The sequence below is a fragment of the Chroicocephalus ridibundus genome, chromosome 10 (assembly GCF_963924245.1).
Source record: "Chroicocephalus ridibundus chromosome 10, bChrRid1.1, whole genome shotgun sequence".
Classification (NCBI taxonomy): Eukaryota; Metazoa; Chordata; class Aves; order Charadriiformes; family Laridae; genus Chroicocephalus; species Chroicocephalus ridibundus.
Window position 1 is genome coordinate 9,190,416 of NC_086293.1, and position 20,919 is coordinate 9,211,334.

At 42.7% G+C, this 20,919-nt stretch overlaps 1 protein-coding gene across 1 annotated transcript; it reads right to left on the reverse strand.

The window, feature by feature from the left end:
- Nucleotides 1-322: 322 nt before the first annotated feature.
- On the reverse strand, nt 323-19,032 carry IRAK2 (interleukin 1 receptor associated kinase 2). Its single transcript, XM_063348146.1, has 13 exons — nt 18,629-19,032; nt 16,632-16,811; nt 10,641-10,808; nt 9,837-9,949; nt 8,180-8,374; nt 7,677-7,741; nt 7,123-7,237; nt 6,281-6,390; nt 5,707-5,902; nt 4,930-4,992; nt 3,663-3,866; nt 2,993-3,509; nt 323-2,617 (listed from the first exon to the last, which is right to left on the reverse strand). The coding sequence occupies exons 1-13, from the start codon at nt 18,822-18,824 to the stop codon at nt 2,505-2,507; spliced, it is 2,235 nt and encodes a 744-aa protein (XP_063204216.1). The 5' UTR covers nt 18,825-19,032; the 3' UTR covers nt 323-2,504.
- Nucleotides 19,033-20,919: the final 1,887 nt, after the last annotated feature.

Here is a 20,919-nt window from a genome sequence, read left to right on the forward strand (position 1 = left end):
GATAAAGGATGCTATAGATTGTGCATCTAAACAACAATATCAACGGTGTCAGTTGTATCCAGTAATTCTTGTAATTATTCATTTTGGAGTGAAATTTTTCTCTAGGGACACCTCAAAGGAAAAAATCAGCTATTTAACAAGTGAGCGAAGACTGAATAAACATGTTTGTAGTAATGATTACCAATGATTAGGTGTGTGCAAAGAGACCTTGAGCTGCTTCCCTAATAACACAAATTTACCTGAATAGGGTGGATTGAGACACATTTTTCTGTGCCACAAGTCATGAAAAAACAGGCTACAAAGACGGGATTTTTTTCAGGTTTTTTATTCACAAAGGTATTAGTAAACAGTAATGTATAAATTTGCCAAGTTGAGATTAAAAGATACTTTATACTGAATAGCCAAGTGCTGTAGTAGAGTACCATTATTGCAAGACCACGCGGTGTCTCGTCTATGTTACATTAGAGACCAGTGTAACTCTACGAGACCATGTAGATCACCTCTGGAAATTTTAGAATGAACATGGAAGAAGGCAAAGAATAACAGTTTCCTTTTGTGACTACAGAAGAATAAAACCTGTAAAGCATTTGTGTGAAACAGAACTGTGTCTAAATTCTGTTCCTCAATCTATAAAACTTCTGGTTTCCATTCAGCTCTGGGGAGTGCCCGTGTGCATGTCCTCCTGGAGGAGACCCAGGTATTTAGCATGGATCTCCCAAAATATACCCATGAAAAACAATTAATGTTAAAGTTTCAGCACCATAAAGTAGCTCAATTAAATCTCATGTATAATTAAGCAGCTGTTGACCAATCTGAATACACTCAATGTTTCTTATGTCGGTACCAATGTCTTCTTGGTTTGATTCTGGTAAAATAAAAAACCTGACACTGGCAAATACATAGCCAGTATCCAAGGCACTTTTAATTAAGGGTTTTCACCAGTTTTTAGTGTAGAAATAAATTTGATTGATAAATGTGTAGATGATTCTAATACTCAGCTCTTTAGTTAAAATACTTTTACTTGCTCCTAATAGTACCCACAATGAACCAGGTACTGTACAAATATAGAAGATATGAGGCCTTACTCAGAGACCTTCATGTAAAGCTAGGAAAACTATACCATTACACAATTCCAATGAAAAGAATTATGTATAAATTTGTATTTTTCCAAAATATTCCCTGAACTCTATTGTGAATTTCAGCCATTTGCATACATCAGGCCCTATTGCTTGTGCGAAGGAGGCAGCAGACACCTGTCTGGAACCTGAGCTGTGTGTTCAGGTGGCTCTTCTTGTTTGTAATTAACCTGTAGTTCCTTAGACTGCGCAAAAGTGGAATATGCTAGCAATATTACAAATAACAAATAGTCATAACAATAAAAGTGACAGTTTCTTAAGGGGGCCTTCACTTGATAATAAATATGACAGCATACAAGTTTCTGTTAGTTTTCTTTTAGGAGTGCTCCCCGAGGCTGAGCCCAAGGCTGTTAATGCTGGGTGAGCCGGGAGACACACAGCGACTCCTCTCTGAGAACACGTGGGGAGCGTGGCTCCGTGATCAGGGCCCTTACTAGCTCATCTTGCACCGATTCTTTAACCCATTGCCAAAATAAATACAACAAATCCCATTTCAAGTGACCTATAAAATTAAAGATACTTTAAATTAAAATCTTGTCCCTAATCCAAAATATACAACAGTTACCATGTGAAACATAATGAGAAACCTTACAACACGTAAAGGACACTTAGAAAAAAGTAACTTCCAAAAATAGTCTTATGAAGTATTAAACACTGTCTTAGAGCTCCTGACAGCGAAACGTAAAGGTTAGACCTCAAATGGTGTCATACGTAGTAGAGCAGCTTATGGAGTAGACCAACATGGCTTAAATTACTTACTTACAACTATGTTCAGTGCAATTCAAACTGAGATTGCATCATGTAGAATACATATGAGAACTTGCATAAAAATTCCCCTCTCTGGTAATGCAGTTTTTGAGTGTGTGAACTAAGATTATATGGAATAGGACAGATCCATTTGAAAACTGAAACCTTCTCCAGTCTCTCTGAAGGTTTCTGTCTGCTTGTACGCGATGGGGTAACAGCAAAGGGCAGTGTCACTGCTGAGCAGCGCTTGTCCTCTTGCTTTTAGGACTGTCGTTTTTAATAAGACATACGTTATATGTAGATGCTTTATGAAGTACACTGCAAAAGGATCGTAAATTATTTTGGCAAGTGTTTGTGTTTGCCATACCTTTTTACATTGCGGATGAAAAGGAAGAAGGCACTTCTGTTTACAGAGTGGCATCATGCTGTGATCTGCCTTAGAGCAGGTATTTTCTGTTTCTTCTCTGTGATCACTTTTGTTTTCTGCAGTCAGGGCCAATGTTTCTGATCCAGATCTGCTACTTAACCTTACACGAAAGGTACACTTTTACCATCTTTCTAATGAAGAGACAGTCCCGATTTCTTCTTCTGAGATGGCCACTGCTAATAAATCCATCCAATTTATGATTCAAAAAGTTCAGAACTGCTTAATTTGTCTTCTTCATACAGCAAAATATTTTCCATGAGCTTCTTTTTTTGATCATTTATCTGTATTTTCCAAGATGTCTCTCTGACTGAAAAACAAAAAAGCCCAAATATTGAGAACAAAATCCATCTATTGCCTAAGGAATAGAAAATAAATTTAAAAACAAAACAAAACAAAACTGTCTTAGGAAAAAAATCTGATAGAAAACCAGAAAACGTTTTGTAGATTTATTGGTAAAATCATAACCAAGAATAAAAGATTTACTGAAATGTGTTATAAGTAGGAAGAAGAACCTAAGTGATTCTGGAGCAGAGAGTGATTTGTCCCTGCTATTATAATTCTAGAGCCCTTTTACACAGCCTTCTGTTATCCAAACAGGAACGGGGCAGTTTTGCCCAAACAGCTTGAAGATTGTATGCTTTTGCATGTTCTGCGTGCAGCCTTCAGGTTTATCTATATTTACCTTGTGCAGAACAGGAAGAGTCGCTGTCTGGGTTTCTGTGTGGGAAGGTGCTCCATGCCGCGGATGCCGTCTCCCGGGATGTGTCAGCTTTGGCGCATGCTGCGCTCCTCTCCTGGAGGCCCTTTGCAGGCTGGACCTGCCCCGTCCTGCACTCAGAGCCTGCCACGGTTTCTGAATCCTTAAAGCTGATGCTGGGTAGCTCATCTGGAGATTTCTCTGAAGGATTCCATATAAAACTGCTCGATTCATCTGATTCACAAGGGACCCGGGACATTTGTCCGCAGTAAATGTCGGGTGACACAACTGCTACTGAAGTTGTGGGTGGATCGGCACTCATCAGGATGGCTGGCTGGGCGCTGCCCTCTTTATTCCCCCCCGCAGAAGGCACATCCATGCTCAAACTCATCGTCTCATCATCAGTTTCTTCTGGAGCATTCATAGAGAATCCAGAAAGGCTGCCTCCACAGATGTAATGCTCTCTTAATTTGTTTTCAGCCATTTCCATAATTTCAAGCACCTGTTTTTAACAACAAAATCTGTGAATGCAGAATAATTCCTGTAGCCCTGCTTACACATGTTCTCCTATGTCAATACTCTCAAAAACAGGCAAGGCATGAATGACCTTGCTGTCAAGGAGACTAAAATCTTGGTCACGTATTTAAACTATTACCTCTGCTATGTTAGAGTTCTTCTTCTTTCTCAGACAAAGGCAGATGGCTGAGGCAAAATCAATGGCAACCTCTTCCAGCAAGTGTCCTGCTCTCCTGTCTAGATATTTACTGCATATTTCCTTGGCAGCCAGCTTTTCAAAATTTTTTACTTTGGAGTGAGAGCTTTCTTTCGCTGTTTGAATTTCATCAGCAATCATATCTTTCTGTTCAAAAGAAAGAGATACATCAGTGAAAGCAAAATTAACACAAACGTTTATTTCTGTCTGAATTACGGAGAATATGAGTCTTGCCATATATTTGTTATTATTGCTCCTTAATGGCTGGTTTACAGACCTAAAAGCTTTAAGAATCTCCATTTGTGCAACTGACAGGAGTGTTTGTTTTCACAGGAGAGAAAAGGCCAAAGGTTTTCTCTGCACGTGTCTAATGCCAAATTCACTAAAGCAGACCCAGCTCTTCTCAGTTTATGCCCGTTTATAGGAATGAAAAATAATCAGTGCTGTATATAGCAGCATTCTCGCACAGGACTTTTCAAACATTTGTTAAAGAAATCAGAAACCTAGGATCCTTTATTTTCTGAACCCATTTGAGCATTGCTGAACTGCTTGGAAATAGTAATTAAGAATACTGTCGTTTTCCCCTCAAAGGCTGGAACAAGCTGGCATAGGGAAGGAGCGCTCCCCCCCAGGGGGAACAGGGGTGGAGTCTGTTTTCATGAAGATGGTGGTAATGGCATTCAGTGATCCTGGCCAGTGCCGGCTGCTTGTGAAAGTGGTTTGTGTTGCCCTAATCCCAGCCCGGGCAAATGGGCCAGGGGATAAATTCCAGACAGTTGTGCAATACATCGACGCCTGATAAACACGATGAGGAGGAACTGCAGTTACCACCTACCCAGGTTTCCCCATTCAGGTTGGCTCCTAACACCTCTTTCTGGCACAGAAAAAGCATGCAGCAGCATTTCAGCACAAAGCCTTGTCTCTGAAATAAGCACGTATTTAAACACCAATTATTCGGGAGTATCTCCTAATATCATCAGGCCAGCACTCACGAGTGTGGTATGTGCAATGGGAATGTATATTCTGCTTCTAGTTAAAGGCAGGTAGGCTACTGGTGTTAATGGAACCAGGATGAGGCTTCAACATCCCTTCTTCAGGATGTGTGCAGCAGACTGCAAATAACAAACTGCGCTCGTATAAATGAAAATTCATTTTATGACAGCAACCCCATTCACTCACGCTGGTATTCATTATTCCTGCTTTTGCTCACCAGATAGACAGGCTGTCTTCCTTCATCCAGTGCCTTAATCCCTGTCAGTATCTCTGCTAAGACCTAGGAAGTATATTTGAAAGATAAAACAATTTGTTCAGAATTAATTCCATTTTTTAAAATGAGCTTTGTAACTAAAGAAATATTGAACTGCCAGGGCATTTTTAAATTATATTTTTACTTCAGATAGCTTAACAAAGCCAGATCTGGGCAATCTTTATGACACTTTAGATCTACCTCCAGAGCCAAGTCCAAATTTTATAGTTAGGTACAACAGATATGTTGAAACGAAGGGTGAGAAGAAGCTCATTCTAAATCCAGATGAGCGATCACACTGAACAGAGTAACTTCCTATTTAAATTGAAACACCTGGAGACAGCAGACATCATAGGCTATCAATTATTTTAGTCGAACTTCCAAATTAGCAGGTGATGTTTGTGGCAGTTCACGTGGCAAATTGCAAGAATTCTGAGAACCTAACTGCAGTCTTTCTGCTGTTCTTTTTTTTTAAAAAAAAACCATCAGCAGTAATATTTTTTTTGCAACAAGAAACAACTTTGTTTCTGTTGTTCAAAAGATTCACCTCACTTTGCCACAAACTGAAGTATATTTGGACTGTGAACATAATTAAAAACAGGATTTCAACACATTATATAGTCAGCAACTATGATATGAAATTTCTGGCAAAACAACTGTATGCGGCACATGCTCTTATATGCAATTTTCTGTCCGGAAGCACCAAAGAATGAAGCAGAACATGGAAAAAAGGCAACATACCACACCACAGCTGAATATATCAACTTTTTCTGTTAACTGCCCATGTCTGATAAAATCTTCTGGCAGATAAGTAAGCGAAGCTTGTAGGACTTTGGTTTTCATCACAGCATATTCTGATTTTTTATCAACAGAATACAGTCGCAGACCTGAATGTCCAAGCTTTGGTGTAAAGTTTTCATCCAACAAGACATTTGAGCTGTGATAAAGAAAGACAAGTAACAATATTGGTCAAGTATTTACTTTAACTTGAGGTAAAGATTTAAAGTTTTACACTTTTAAAGTAAAGTTAAAGTTAAGTGCTGAAAGTTTCCAGCTATGAATGAAAGGATAAAGAATGGTAGAAAGGGAGAGGGAAAGAACAAGCACTCCAAAAACTACTTCAAAAGAATATACTTCCATCATTTAGAGAAGAGAGGCAGATGAAACATAAAATGGTAAACACCCACAGAACAAGAGACAGCAGAAAGATACCACAAGTGGATTTCAAAATTGCATAAGCTTTGAGCCATTATTGACAAAGAAACCCTGTAATTAACAGGTGCCCAAGGAAGTGCTGCTATGCCAAACCCCTCACCTTTTGATATTCCCATGAAGAATTCCAAAATTATGTAAATACTCTACAGCTCGGATGAGTCGTACAGCGATGCTAATTCGCATCTCCCAGGTCAGTGGAGCAGAATCAGCCTGCAAGGAAGCGAGGAAAAAAATGGTAAAAAAACCCCAGTAAGACATTAGTAGTTTTGAAAACCAAAGGCTTAGTTGTAGTGCCAATCAAAACTCTGACCTGAATCAAAAGTTTGGTCCAAGACAGAAACTGATGATTTCTAGGTCAAGGAAGGAACATATTCTTATATATTGTGCTGCACATTTTGCCTGCCACGGGAGGAGGTGAGATAAGGACACAGCAAGGATCACGCTTGTCCAAAGCATCAAGTGCTGGCCATTATTGAGGCATAGCACTGGTTTTGGTGGATTGCTTTTCTGATGTTTTTCTGCCTCGTGATCTCCTCTGGAAGTGTTCTTTCTGTAGGTAAGAACATCTCAATCTGTTCCCTCTGAATCCCTTGTAAAACTTTGTAGCTCATTGTGCAAATGAACATGATGATGGATTCTACAGCAAACTGTTCCCAAATCCAATGAAGTGTTACAATATGAATAGGCATGTTTTGCAGATTCCTTATTACTTTAAAAATCTAAAGGCCGCCCCACAGAAAATTCCTGTTGACCTGATGTGCTTTGCAGTAGAAAAACTGGAGGAGAGCCGCAGCCTTCTAGTGCTTGTGGTCAAGGTATTTGGGCACTTTTTTTTTTTTTTGACTGTTTCTCAGAATTCAGAGAGATATAATTGGCTTTCATACAATAACAGGACAGGACTTGCAATCACAGGTAGATAATAGACTCAGATTATTTGCTTACTTGAGGCTGAAGCTGGTTTTGCAGTGATCCATTAGGCAGGTATGGATATATCAGACAGTGCAATCCAGTTTCTACTGAGAAACCCAGCAGCTGCAAAATGTTGACATGACAACACCTGCAGGCACAGATCAACACTGATTTGCAAATGAAATAAGAGCAACACAGAAAAATACATTCCTGAGCTGGGATGAATTCCTGAATGGAAGGCCACTGGGAATTGTGTCCTGCAGCTGGCAGCACAGGATGGCCGAGAGCCGGGTGGCAGAAGGGCAACCCCCCTCGCAGTGAGGGGAGCCCATCGCAGCCCCGGCAGGAGGGCTGCCAAGCTCCAGAAGGCACGGCTTCCTCGCCCCAGCGGCTGCCTTTGTTCAGCGGAGAACTGCAGCATCGCGGGAGGCACGATGCTTCCCAGGGCTCCGGCAGAGCCCGTCCACACCCCGCGGTCCCCAGGCCAGCACGGCGCCCGGGGGGGACACAGCGTCCTCAACCAAACACACGGGCAACGGGCCGCATGCAGAGCACACAGGGGTTGCGTTGGAAAGCCAGCCACTTACCGAAAGCAAATCTGTACTTCTGTGTGAAAGAATCTCTGGGTGGAATTTGGGTTTGTGCATTCCACCTGAAAAGTGAAAACATGCAATAGAATGTCAATAGTAATTATTAAGACATTGCATTTATACAGACGTTTTAGTCTCTAGATGACAAGCTACTTTAGAAAATTGGCAAGTATCACTGATGGCAACTGTGTGTCAAAGGCAACAATTAATTGAAAATTAGAACAAAACCCAGTGTAAAGACACCTCTGATCCAATCGCCAAGGCAGCGACATTGCAGGCTACTCCCATGGACAGAGTTAATAAAACTACTCCCATGAGTGAAATATCTCTCATATGTGTTTGCTGAATCTAGGTTTACTTACTTGACATCATTTCCTTTTTACCTCTCCTCTTGTGTAGCTGTTCTGGTTCCTTGCAATACAATATTAAACGACTGCTAATGCTCGAGAGATACTAATAACATACCCCCTTCAAAGAAAAAGAAAAGGTGGAGTACTTGCCTCTTTCAATCTTTTGATGACATACACCATGTTGTTCCTCTGACCTTTGTAGACATCCGCAAAAGTACCTTCACAAATCCTGCTCTTGTCACTGAAACCATTTGTGGCATTAGTAACTTCCCTCGGGGTCCACAAGAGACTCCCGCTGGGGAGATCGGTCATTGTCTCCTGCTGAGGACTAGAAGAGCTGCAAGGCTACACATTTGTAGAAGAAACAAGTTTATCTCATGAAAATTCATATGCTTTTTCCTTCTTTCAGGTGTCATATTTTCTTTCCCGTGATTTAAGCAGTCACTGTGATTGTTGAAAGAAATTGTGAAAGCTGCTCTGCAATTATTCAGTGTTTCCCTTTGTAATACCTGTCCTGATGTGCTTTGCTGATGTAAAAATTTTGCATAGTAGAAGAGACTAGAAGACAGTTACTCATTTGCATTTCCACCTTTCCTAGAAAACAGACTTAGTTTTGTTTAAAAGTCCATATATTTATTTGAAGTGATGTTTAAGCTACAAAAAATATTAATCTGTATGGCTGGGGCATATATCAAGGAAGAGCTGGATCAGAAAGTAGTGTCCCTCTTAATGTATTTATGTTCTGGTAGGAACTTCCCATCTATTTCTGAAGCACCTGGCATCGGTTGCACAATAATGTTTTGCTTCCAGTGTGGCAAGTCCAAATGCCAATCATTATTACAGTTCCACTGTAGCCTAATCACGCAGCTTTCACAACCTTCGTGTGCTCCAGCCTTGAGAAAACAAAACAACCCCCTCTCAAGAAACTCTGAAACTACTGCATTCTTTGTAGCCATCTTCTCTTCTGGCTGGTACTCTTGAACCATGTTCTTTTGGGAGAGTTTAAAGTCTTAAAACACAATCTTCTTTAAAAAAATCTCAAACAAAATAAACCAAAGAGAACAGGCCAAGACAGAACCATGATGGGACCACAGCGTGCACATGGATCTGGGAAAGAATCTGAGAACCGCAGGCCAGATCCAGCCAGACTATTTTAAAGACAAGAGAACTGCAGGGAGACTGGAGAACCGGAGCTATAGGGAGGAACGGGAAACTGCATGGAAATCATTAGGAACATGAGAAAAACTTTCCCCAGTGAGCTGGTTAAGCACTGGAACAGGGGCTCAGAGAGGTGATGGAACCTCCATCCCTGGAGACTGCCAATTGTCAGCTACACAAGGCTCTGGGCAACCTGACTGAACTTTGGTACTAGCCCAGTTTGGAGCAGAAACCACATTTTATGTAAAAAATTAAAAGAAGTATGCCATTCTGACTAGTCTGTGGTATATATTGCCCTGTTGTATGATCCCACCAGAAATGTTAAGTCCTGTGTAAAATCTATACTAGAAATTCCTTCAAAATCAATTGCTATTTGTGGGCATGTTACCCATGCTGAGCTATGCAGTGTGCAATATTGTTAATTTTTCCCCTCACTGGTCCTTCACCGGCAAAAAAGTGATGTATACTATAAGTAATCTAACTGTTGCATTACCATTATATTCAGTCCAAACAAATTGTAATAAAGCCCCCCTTATTCACCAGATCTATATTTTACACAAGTAAAGGGATAAACTTTAATTGAAAAAAACACAGAATGCCATAAAGATGATTTTCATTGTTATAATCAATGAGTACTAAAGGGATTTACCTTCACACTTGATGAGACGGGAGGATTTGACTGTAAGGATTTCAAAAGGTCTCTTGGGGGAGGTGGTGGAGAGGGGAGTGAATACAAGGCTCCTTCAGGAACAGCACCTGAAACTGAAATAACAGCATGGAAAATACACCTTATTTTTGCAATACTAATTTTTGCCTGTGACTAATTATGAAGGTCTGGGATATTTTGCTGAATTTCCTAACCAGGGATAACCTGTGAGAAGCTGTCAAAATGTGAAATACTGTGAGAAGCTAGGGAGCTATGTTCCTCGTTCCTCTTTGCAGGATGAGTTTGCCGATCTCTGGTCCTGGCTGGTGACGCAGAGCTCCCCGTGTCTGTAGGGCTGGTCAGACGCCTCTGCGGTGGGTCCTGTGGCTCCGCTCCCTCCTTGCCCAGGCAGGGGAACTGCTGGCCCGTGCACGGCTCTTCTGCCCTGGGCTCATTGGCACGGAGAGAGGGACATGGGGAGGAATGTATGCGCTGATCTGGTACGGAGCTGTGACGGGACCCAGGTGTTCACAGAGACCTGGGGAATGTCCTGAGGCCCCAGGGACAGATTTAGCCAGCATCTCTCAAGGCTGAGAGAGCTCTTGGAAGGAGGAACAGGAGGCTGTCTGCTAAAGTTGGGAATAAACAGTTCAGGAGACAACAGTGCTAGGAAAAAGGCAAATATTCAAATGTGACCATTTCTAAGAGCAATATATTCATTCTTCTATACTGAAAGCAAATGGGAAGCAGTCTTGTCTACACAGTCATTCCAATGTTAAAGCAAATTCTGTATCTATTACTTCCTACCTGCTGGTGATACTCCCAGGAGTGAAGAGTCTGGTGATGGCAACAGACTTATCTCATTTTCTCTCTCTTTAGTTTTGGTTTCTGTGGGAGTTAAAGATATGTTCTCCTGTTTAGGCGGCTCTGCCTTCTCTTCTTTTTCAGAGTTGGTAATATTAGAGGCTGATGTCCCTTCAAAAGAGAAGAAAGGAAAGATGAAGATTACCAGGGAAAACAGAGTCTGACTCTAATCAGCTACCAGGAAAAAAACCTAGTCAGGAGAACAGACTGTAAGTTAATGTGAACATTAAAATGAACATTCAAGCAATTTATTGTTAAATTGCTGGACTACTATTGGTGTTTAAATTCAGACCATATTCATGACATTAACTACTACTGAAAATTAATAAGAAGCGATAGCTTCCAACAAATATCTGTGACAGCTATGCAGAAGATACATAGTCTCTTACAATAAGGAATTAGCAATAATAGTGTATTTATTTTGTCATTTTCCATTGACCGTCTTTCAGACAATGATCTCAAATCACAAATATCTCCCAGCCTAAAGAATGCATCCAGTTCTTTGTTAATTGTCATGAGACTGAGGACGTTTGACTGAATTGTATTGGTTTTAGCCGTTAAATGTTTTAGGAGGGTTTTCGGTTATGTGGGCTTAGTGTCATGACTATGCCCCTAAACACTTTCCTATATAGAACTATTTGCAATAAAGAATCATACTTTTACTTATGAACAGAAAGAAACTGGAGACAATCTAGGAGAAATATAAAAATGGTCAAAGGTCAAGACTTACTGATATATAAGGAAAAATTATAGGCTGAATTATTGATTCACTACAGCTCTAAAAGAGACTTGAAGAGTATGTACATCTTAGAGGGAATTATTAAAATTAGATTAGGCTATAGTTAGGGTGGGGGAAAAATAAAGCAAAAATATGCAAGATACTGTGATATACAAGGTTGTAAAAATCTCCTGAGGAAGCAGCTTCTCCATGAACATATTTAGCACTGAGGTTGAAAAGGAGCTTGGAAATGCCCAGCGTGCACTGGGGACGATATACGGACTTTCTGCTGCCCAATAACCACGTTCTCCTGCTTGCAGTTCTAACCTTTTTCTACCTGACACCTTTTGTCAGCAATACATTTAGCATTTTCTTAAAAATCAAAATGAATGTTTTATTTTTATATAAAAGAAAATAAACACAAGCATTAATACAAGGGGGTTTTTGTCCTGCTGTTTTATCTTTGTATCTTGTGGTGTTTTAGCTTTGTATCTTAAGTGCGGTGGTGACCTTGGAATGAGAAGCCGCAGGCCTCTGTTTGTATTTGAAATCAGATAATAGCTTTGTTCTTTTTTTTTTTTTTTTTTTGTACAAACAAAGCATTGGGAGTATCTGAGAGAGGCAGGAAGCGGTGTGTTTCATTTACGGTCTCTGCTCCTGATGATCAAGCAAGATGGGGTAGAGCTGTTTCAGGGCAGACAAGCCCTGACGGTCCCAGGGCACTAAAGGCAGCAGCTCAAGAGCAGGGAAAGGCAATAATGGGCACGAGGAGCAGAAACGGGCATCTTCGTGCCAGGCACCTTTCTTTGAGCTCTGTCTGGGGTTTGTACCCGCTTTCTTCAATGTCACCTGTGAACGCAGCTTGGCATGAAACTAGGTCTTCAAACTAAAACTCAGAAAAATCAGGGATGTTTCTTTATGACTGTGTCAGAATGCTATGAAATCCCACATTTTACGGGTTTTTGAAGTCCACTATCAAACAGCCTGCAGGCCTTTAATCAAAACTGACAGTCCCTGTATTCTGCAGTTGTTGGCTTTTCCCTCCTGTACTTTAACCTAGAAGTCTGTAAAATTAGAATCACTTCCCTCTTCCAACCTATTTTTCAGGGTTTTTCATGAATTTTGCAACTTCCTGCACATCAGACAAACAGTTCACTACTGAAGCTAAAGAACTGACATAAAAAAATGTATTTTTATGGACATCCAGAAGTGGGACTAGAGCAGTGCAAGAAATTGTTGAAGGGAGGTAGAACTCTCCTGGAAGTAACCTGCCAGCAAAACATCCACCCATGTGTTGCCTCTGACTCCTTTAAGTAAGAATGACTACAATTCTGGTGATGTAAGGGCCACTTCATTTTTTGAAGTGCCCAACAGAACAAGCAATGTATTCCCTGTATCTGCCCGAGAGGAATCACCTGAGTAAGCAGATTCAGATATAGATAAAAAAGCAGAAATAGAGGGTAAAGAGACCTCAAGGATTTGTCTAAACCTGAAAAGATCCTGCCAGAAATCACTTCTGCTTATGACTGAGCACACACTGGAATGTCTGTATTGAGTAAATTCCAGAAAAAGTAATTACTTCCACATGGCAGAACAACAAAATAATCCAGTCTTTCTGCAACTTAAATTAATATGAAGCTTTGCTATGGACTTCAACATAAAAGACTATTAGAAGTTTTTTAAAAAGATCATTTCATGCTGGTTTTGCAATTTATTGCATGTGAATTGATCTGGGACAAAAATTAATATTGATCATCCAGAAACATAACTAAAAATTTTAACACATCTTTATCTGACCTTCATATTGCTTTACAGAATTCCGAGTCAAAACCAAAATCACTTCTAACTGCCTATGAAGCCCTTCACGGAACCATCTAATGTTGAAGTTCACCCATTGTCCCAGAGGAAACGGGAGAAAGAGAGGTGTCTTAGATCTGTTACAGCAGTTCAGTGCCTTAAGGAGCTGAATTGAGTGTGGCCATTTATCGCCATGAGTTCTTAGTGTTTACTTTCCCTATTCACTCTCTAGCCCACAGAAATCATTATAAAGATCCCTGTTTACTTGCATCAGCCAACTACATTTTTTAGAAACCAAGCTTTTCCTTCGGAATCCCAGACACGTACTCCCGCACCCTGGGGGAAGTTGATTAGGGTTTATTTTTAACAGGGGGACAACCCTTAGTTTTTGCAGCCTGTGGCAAGTGAAGACCAAAATGTGTCAGAAATGTTTTTGAGAAAGGTCAATTAACAACAACAACAAAAAAGGTAAATCAGAGAATCCCAAGAGCAAGCGGGTAATCCCCTCTTGTGCCAGAGGCTGAAGCGCGTGTTGCGCAAGCTGCAGTGATATTTACACAACACTTAAAAGAAAAGCACTCAGACAAACAGCAGCATGAGGAGTGCTTCTGTGCGGTGATGATGATTATTTTTGTCTGGGTTGTATCTTTATTTTTTAATGGTGATGCTGCTGGAAGCTGCTTTTGGGTTGGAAACCTGACTCTTTGCAATCTGCATAACCAGAGGGACAAATCTTACTTGGTTCAGTGTAAGCAGACTGTCAGGGGCTTTGAAGTGCCACCTCTCCGGATTTAATGCCGTGTCCTGGCCTTTGCAGACAGGACCAGGTGTAACCATCAGAGACTCTGGGTTTCCAGGGGGTGGTTGTACTGAATGTCCTGCGCACCAGCTGGAACCCAACAAAGTGGTGGTTTCCAAGCAATAGCTCCCTGAAATTAACTACATGAAGCCTCCCTGGGAGCAATTTGCCACTGCAATGTGCTGAGCTGCTCGCAGTTTGGAATCTACTCATGGTCTTGTTTTAAAGGCCTGTAAGAGAAGAGAAAACCCTCTGCCTTGGGGTAAAAGCAGCAGCATCTCAGTTTTAACAGGTAACTTTTCTAAGCTCCCTGAACTCAGCTTTTGCAAAAATGGAAAAATTAACCCACACGGGAAAGAAAAGGCATCATACCTAACTACGCAAAACCAGCCTTTTCCATGACAGATAAAAAGTACGTTTAAAAATGTTGCTGCTATTATGTAGTGGTAAAAACACTCAGTGATTTTTCAATTTCAGTTTTTACGTTTCTCGGAAGGAGAATGCAGGATTTTGTTTTATTAAATCATAATGTATAAAGTGGGATTACAGAAACATCAATGAACTCTGTAAAGGAATACACCGAAATAAGCCAGCCGTAAACACAGGTGGGCCCCAGAACGCACTCAGACGGGGGAGAAGGGCTGGAACTAATTAGCAGTTAAGGTGGTAGGTTATAGTGTGTTACAGGAGAGCACCCAGAAACTCTCTTTACAGACTAGGAACCAACTGTGTTAAATATGGAACAGGCACAGAGCAAAAGTGCCGTCACATCATGTAAGTCAGCCTCTAGTCCAGAGTATCCATAAAAATAACCATTATCAGGGAGCCAGGCTTATTACATTGGTGATATCTACATCAGATTTATTCAATGCATTTAAAAAAATTAAAAAAATCAATATATTGTTTCCAATCCTGTCCACTCAGATTGGACCCTCAAAGTCACAGTCGCTGTGACCGAATTAACAATTGCATTACAGATGTACAAATGAAAGCAGATTCGAGTTCACTTTCCTGGAGCTTTGTTTGCTTTGTGAGGGATGAGGAGTAAGAATTGTTCCTGCCTCCTGAGCTGAACGCCGTGACTGAATTCAGTCAGAAACTGGATCTGCTGAATCAGAGGCTGCATATGGGTGATGCCAAAATCAGGTACATTAACTGAGCAACGCTCTCGTTAGGGTCTGTAGTTATTGGGTTTGAGGCACTAAGACAGAATTTGCTTGAAGGCTGCTTGTGCTGTAGTACTTAATATTCTTTTTTAAAAAAAAAGAAAATAGAATTTAGAATACCAATGTTAAAGATTTTTTTCTGCCATACCAAACTGAAGGTGCAGAGTCACGCCAATGCCAGGAACTACAGAAACCCAGCAGCGCAGCAGAAAGCAAGGCTGTGGAGAGAACCCATGACGCATTATTGGACTTCCCATGAGAAATGCCTCGCGCGGCGAATGCCAGCTGCGCTCGGGCTGCAGCGCAGGCTGCCGTTTCGCAACAGCTGCTGGTGGGGTGACTCAACAGCGCTGGCAGTTCCCTGCCACAGAAGCACATTTTCCACCTGCAGAAGCCTACGCCCGCACAAGCTTTGAGCGTTTCCCATATGCACCTGGATAGTCCTTCTCTAAGCATTTTTGGCCACATAACAAAAATCTGTAGTTTTCATTTCTAGTAATTCTCTATGGAGAACTGGCAAAATTCATACAAACTTCTGATTTCCAGAAAGTAGATTTTGGGTGGGAATATGTGTGAAACTTTTGGGGCACCTCAGTACTGAAAGACAGTATGTTGTCCAGGGTTCAACAAATTTGGTGGCAGAACTGGATAAAGGTACAATTTGGCTTACAAAAACAGACAGCTGCAATTTAAACATAATTTTCAATGGAGAAAAATGGAAAGGCAAATTATATTTAAGTGCTGTGATTAAGGCAATGGTTTACGTTAACTAGGCACACTGAGCTCAAACTCTAATCATTCCACCTCAAAAAAAGATAAATCTGAAATAGACCAACCTGGAGATAGTTGAGAAGAATTACACACAAAGAATTAGAAAAGACTACAGCTGTTTAATTTACGGAGGGATTGAGAACACATGATAGAAATAGAGAAAATATGAAGTGAGATAAAGAAATAGTAATGTAGGTAGTTGATAAACCATTTCTCCTTTTCATAACCTTTTTCTTATGGTGCAGGAAAGCAAGCTGCAGAGGCAAAACTGATGAGATGTTCTACTCTGTTGACAATTAGAGTATAATGACAAAATTTCATGGATAAACAAAAATGTATGAAAAAATTAAAACATTCATAACTATGCTCTGTTTTGAAAGCCTGCCTGGTGCAATGGCTGTGCCACCCCTGGCTCAGAGCATGGCCAATCTCTCTTGGCACCTCTCCGAGCATCCGACATGGCCACTGCAAAGGTGGGATGATGAACCAGAGGGGCCAGTTCATTCCTCCTCTGTCACCTCTTCCTTTCCCACCATGAATTTTACGTGAGAGAGTAGAAAATCAAAATCAGTGGAGAAATTTTAGAATTTGAGCATGAGACTCCCAGCAAAAAGTCTCTTCAGCCAGGAGGGGAGATTTACAGGCCTGGGTCTGGCTGCAGGGGGGAAGGGGTAGCTACTCACAGTCCAGGATGACCTGAGCGGCGCGGTAGAGCTGCAGTCCCTGCAGCAGGTCCACGAGCTGCTGCACTGTCGCCAGCCTCACGCCCCACCACCACATCAGCTCTCGGGTTATGCTGATCCCTGTCCTCTCCATGCACTTGATTTTCCGTAGCTCTGTTTGGTCAGTTATCACGTAAGAGGCTAGTAGGAGACAATCGATATTTTTGTGTAAAAGTTAGAAAAAAACAAGCAAGTGCAAGCAGGGAGTGCTAAGGTGTGAGACACACTTTGCTTTTTCATTTGCACACTTTTAAAAGGAAGGATCACAATAAATTAGCTATGTGTACATGAAGGAAATTCATTTCCTAAAGGAAGATATTCCTTTTATTCCTTTGACTATTCTGGAAAAAATGTTGTTATATTAGAGACCGGAAAAGAAAACCTAGTCACACTTTTCAGCATGTTTTCCCCATAATCTTCCTTCACCTTAGTACTTTGTACCAAAATAAAGATTAAATTCCTGGTGCGATTATCCCAAAATAGGTAACAGAAATCAGTAGTGAGATTGCACTCCTGCCTACGTTACTAAATACTAATATTATGGTAAGCCAAATAGTAACTGAATCATCTGGATGTTATTTACAGTCAGATAAAGCTATGGGTGAAACGCTGCTATTTTTAAGAGCAGGAGATACCGTGCTAAAGCTGACCCTACACAATTTCTCCCAATTCCTGGATGCGCACAGTATGCTGGTGACCCCTCGCTCACCGACACGTAGCCCCCTCCCCTTGCTTAACTACTGCTAAATCCCATGCACCCGGACGCGGTGCGAGTGCCAGAGTTATGGCACAAGCTGGAACCAGGACGGTCAAAGACCACATGTGACTAAGAATGCCCTTAGCTTTGGGATGGGGTTGTGCCACATCTTCCACCTCATCAGTGCCCACTGTGGGGCAGCCTGTGCCAGCTGCGGGGACAAGGTGACAGCCCCCTAGGGCAGAGGGGCCAGGTAGAGAAGCCAGGATGAACTGTGCTGAAACAGTGGCTTGTGGCACACCATCACCTTGTCACTGTGCCCTGGGATTTTGCGTAAATTCAGACGTGCTCATTTGTGGTCTGTGGGGCTGGTGGAGATGGAGATCCCCAGCGCTGGCGTCTGGTTCGGCCCCTCGCAGCTCACCCCTCCTGAAGCTCAGCCCAGAGGAGGGAGGCTGGGGCTGGGACACAGAGATCCCCCAGGTGACACCTCAGCTGGCGTCAGACAGACATTCCACATACAGTTTTATGGTTTCATGCATCTGAAGATAGGGGAGGCGAACTCCACCCCAGGTCAGCCAGTTTAACTGGGGAAGAGTTTACTCAGCAGACAGAGTCAGTGAAGTCTTGAATGAAATGAAATCATGTTAAATAAAAGAAGGTGGTAGGCCAACTAAGAAAAGATTCAGGTTAGAATTGTTTGGACTGGGATACAGAAAAAAGAATAAAAAACTCAGGGACTACATTTTCTATACCTATTAACTGGACATGGCCAGGATGGAGAAAAGCAGGGGCAGTTAAGTAGGAGGGAACATATATGAAGTGAAGAAAGAAAGGAAAAACAGAACATGTAAGGACTTGTGAGGGGTCTTGTGAAAACCGACGAGCAAGTAGCAAAGATAAAGTGCAAACAGAGAAGGGAGTGGGAAAGGTAAGCGGCAGGCGAGGGGAGGGAGCCTGGCTGCCAGGAGAGGCAGAGGCAACACGGAAGTCTGGAATTCCACCTGTTAATCACAGGTTTCACTTGATCCTGAAAACAGACGGGAGCCCGGGAATTCCCTGTCTACAGGACACGCTCCTCTGAGCACTGGGGAGAGACTCAGCCCGAGGCCCTGCGCGGGGATGGCCTTGTCCCTTCCACCGCACCTCCAAACGCGTTGCCGCCGCGCCTGCCCCCATCGCCACCCCACCGCCAGCCCCCCGGCCCCCTCACCACCCCCTCGTCACCCCACCGCCAGCCCCTGGCCCGCGGCCCCCTCACCGAACCGCATCCAGTCGTAGTCACTCAGGCAGTCCATCTTCTGGCAGAAATCCTCCAGCACCCAGGCAGGCATGCTGTGGATGTACAGAGCCGGGGGGCAGCCCCCTTTCAGGGCCGGGGGCGGCTGCTGCAGGGGCATGGCTTTGAAGTCCCTCTCCTGAGAGTCCCCTGTCCCCGCTGCGGCCATCAGCGGCATCCGCGCATGGTGTGTGCCTCGGGCCGCGGCCGGTGACGCTCCCTGGTCTCCGCTGCCTCGGCCTGCTGTGGAGGGCTGGTTTTCTCCAAAAGCTTCCTCTTCTCAAAGGGGCTGGCCTTGGCAGCCTGTCCCCACCCTGGCCCCGCTGGCTGTGGCTGGGGAAGAGCCGAGCCGCACAGGCGAGCCTTTCTTGGCAGCTCCGACCGCGTCCGCGGCTTCCTGCTCGGGCTGACGTCAGGCCCCGGCCCCAGTGCTAATCACATTTTCCTTTCCATGGGCGCCTGTTGCTCCAGCCCCGTTGCCAAATGACCAGTTTCACGTGCTGGAAGGGGAAGGTGCTTTCCTGGGGGTTATGCACAGCTGGCACCAACACGGGCTGGGCAGCAGCCGCTCAGCCCAGACCTCGGCCACCGCTGCGGGTGTCACCCAGCAGGGTGGTCACCCACACGGGTACAGACCTGTGTGTGTGCGTTTAAACATAGATCCCTGAGAGCTACACCAACCACACGCCCCACTGCGCCGGGGGCTGTACGACAGGGCATGGAGAAAGATTCAAAGACCTCACAAGATGTAGGAAAGATGCACGTACCATGAGAGCGAGCAGCACAAAGCACCCCAGTAACCCTCGGCAGCGACCCTGCTGCCAGCCTGGCTGTCGCCAGCGGTGCACAACCAGCGCAGCACGTGGGGGTTCACGCGGTACGCGCGGTACCGTGGCGGATACAGGGAGCGAGAAGTAAAAATCCTTAGCAGTGGTCATATGGCCAGGTCTCGCTAGTAGAGGACTAGGTTTAAAATACGTTCTTAACAATTTTTCTAAATTTTTAGGTTTTCCCTTTTTTTTAAATGTAATCAGCTTTTGATTAAAAATTATAATTAAATAATTTGCCAGTGTACATGCTACAAATACTTCTGGCAAAGTGATCTACTTGGAGAGCCTCATAGCTGTACCTCTGCCACCATGGGACAGTTCACGATGTGTCATTGTAACCCATTCCTTGATCTGTTCTTCTCGTTCACATTCAGCCCTACATCTTATGTATCCATTGCAAAGTACTGTAAGTTTTGAAAGCTTTTAACGTATATTTCTTTATAATCTGCATATATCTTACAGTACAGCTAACTTTTGTTTCCAGTATCAAACTTTCAAATTTTGGCAGCTTTCTATACTTCTTGCCTCAGAAATCATGAACTTTTCAAGTATCATTAAAGTTACAATGCATTTCTTACCCCACTGTGGCAAGGAAAAGCTGAAAAATGTGATATTAATGTAGCTACAAGGTCAAAAGACAGAAAAAAACCTAAACAAAAATATCCAAAGTGTATTATTATTTAAAATATCACAATTCAAAGATTGCCTTGGGACTTAGCTGTTTTAGCAGTAGTACTATTCCAACAATAACAGTTAAATTTACGGGGTTTCCCCTCCCCTTTCCCTGGCTCACAGTCCCTCTGACACATACCTAAATTCTCTGCCATGGGAAGATCATAGAATCATAGAATTGCTGAGGTTGGAAGGGACCTTTAAGATCATTAAGTCCAACCATCAGCCTACCCTGACAAAAAAACACTTCTAAACCATGTCCCTAAGTGCCCCATCTACCCTTTTTTTAAACACCTCCAGAGATGGTGAATCCACCACCTCCCTGGGCAGCCTCTTCCAATGTTTAATAACCCTTTCAGTGAAAAAATGTTTCCTAATATCCAATCTAAACCTCCCCTGACGTAACTTGAACCCGTTTCCTCTCCTCCTATCACTTGTCACCAGGGAGAAGAGGTCAGCCCCCATCTCTCTACAACTTCCTTTCAGGTAGTTGTAGAGGGTGATAAGGTCTCCCCTCAGCCTCCTCTTCTCCAGGCTAAACAACCCCAGCTCCCTCAGTTGTTCCTCAAGATGATCAGAGCGTCTCTGAAAGTCACCTAAGACGAAACTGAAACTTGTGTTGCAAAGAACTGGATAAAAGCAGGAAGAAATCACTCTTCTTTCCTTTGGGTACTGGGAAAAAACTGTGAAACCTTTTGGACTATTTGTCTCATGGGAAAATGAGGGTAAAGAATGCATCCAACTGTGCACACGGCTTCAGTTTTGCACCAA

Coding starts and splice junctions, on each gene's coding strand:
- IRAK2 (XM_063348146.1), bottom strand. CDS start 18,824: ATGCCGCTGATGGCCGCAGCGGGGACAGGGGACTCTCAGGAGAGGGAC. Junction 3,867..4,929: donor GAAGACAGCCTGTCTATCTG/GTGAGCAAAAGC, acceptor TCTTTTGAACAG/AAAGATATGATTGCTGATGA. Junction 2,618..2,992: donor CTCTTCCTGTTCTGCACAAG/GTAAATATAGAT, acceptor TTTGTTTTTCAG/TCAGAGAGACATCTTGGAAA.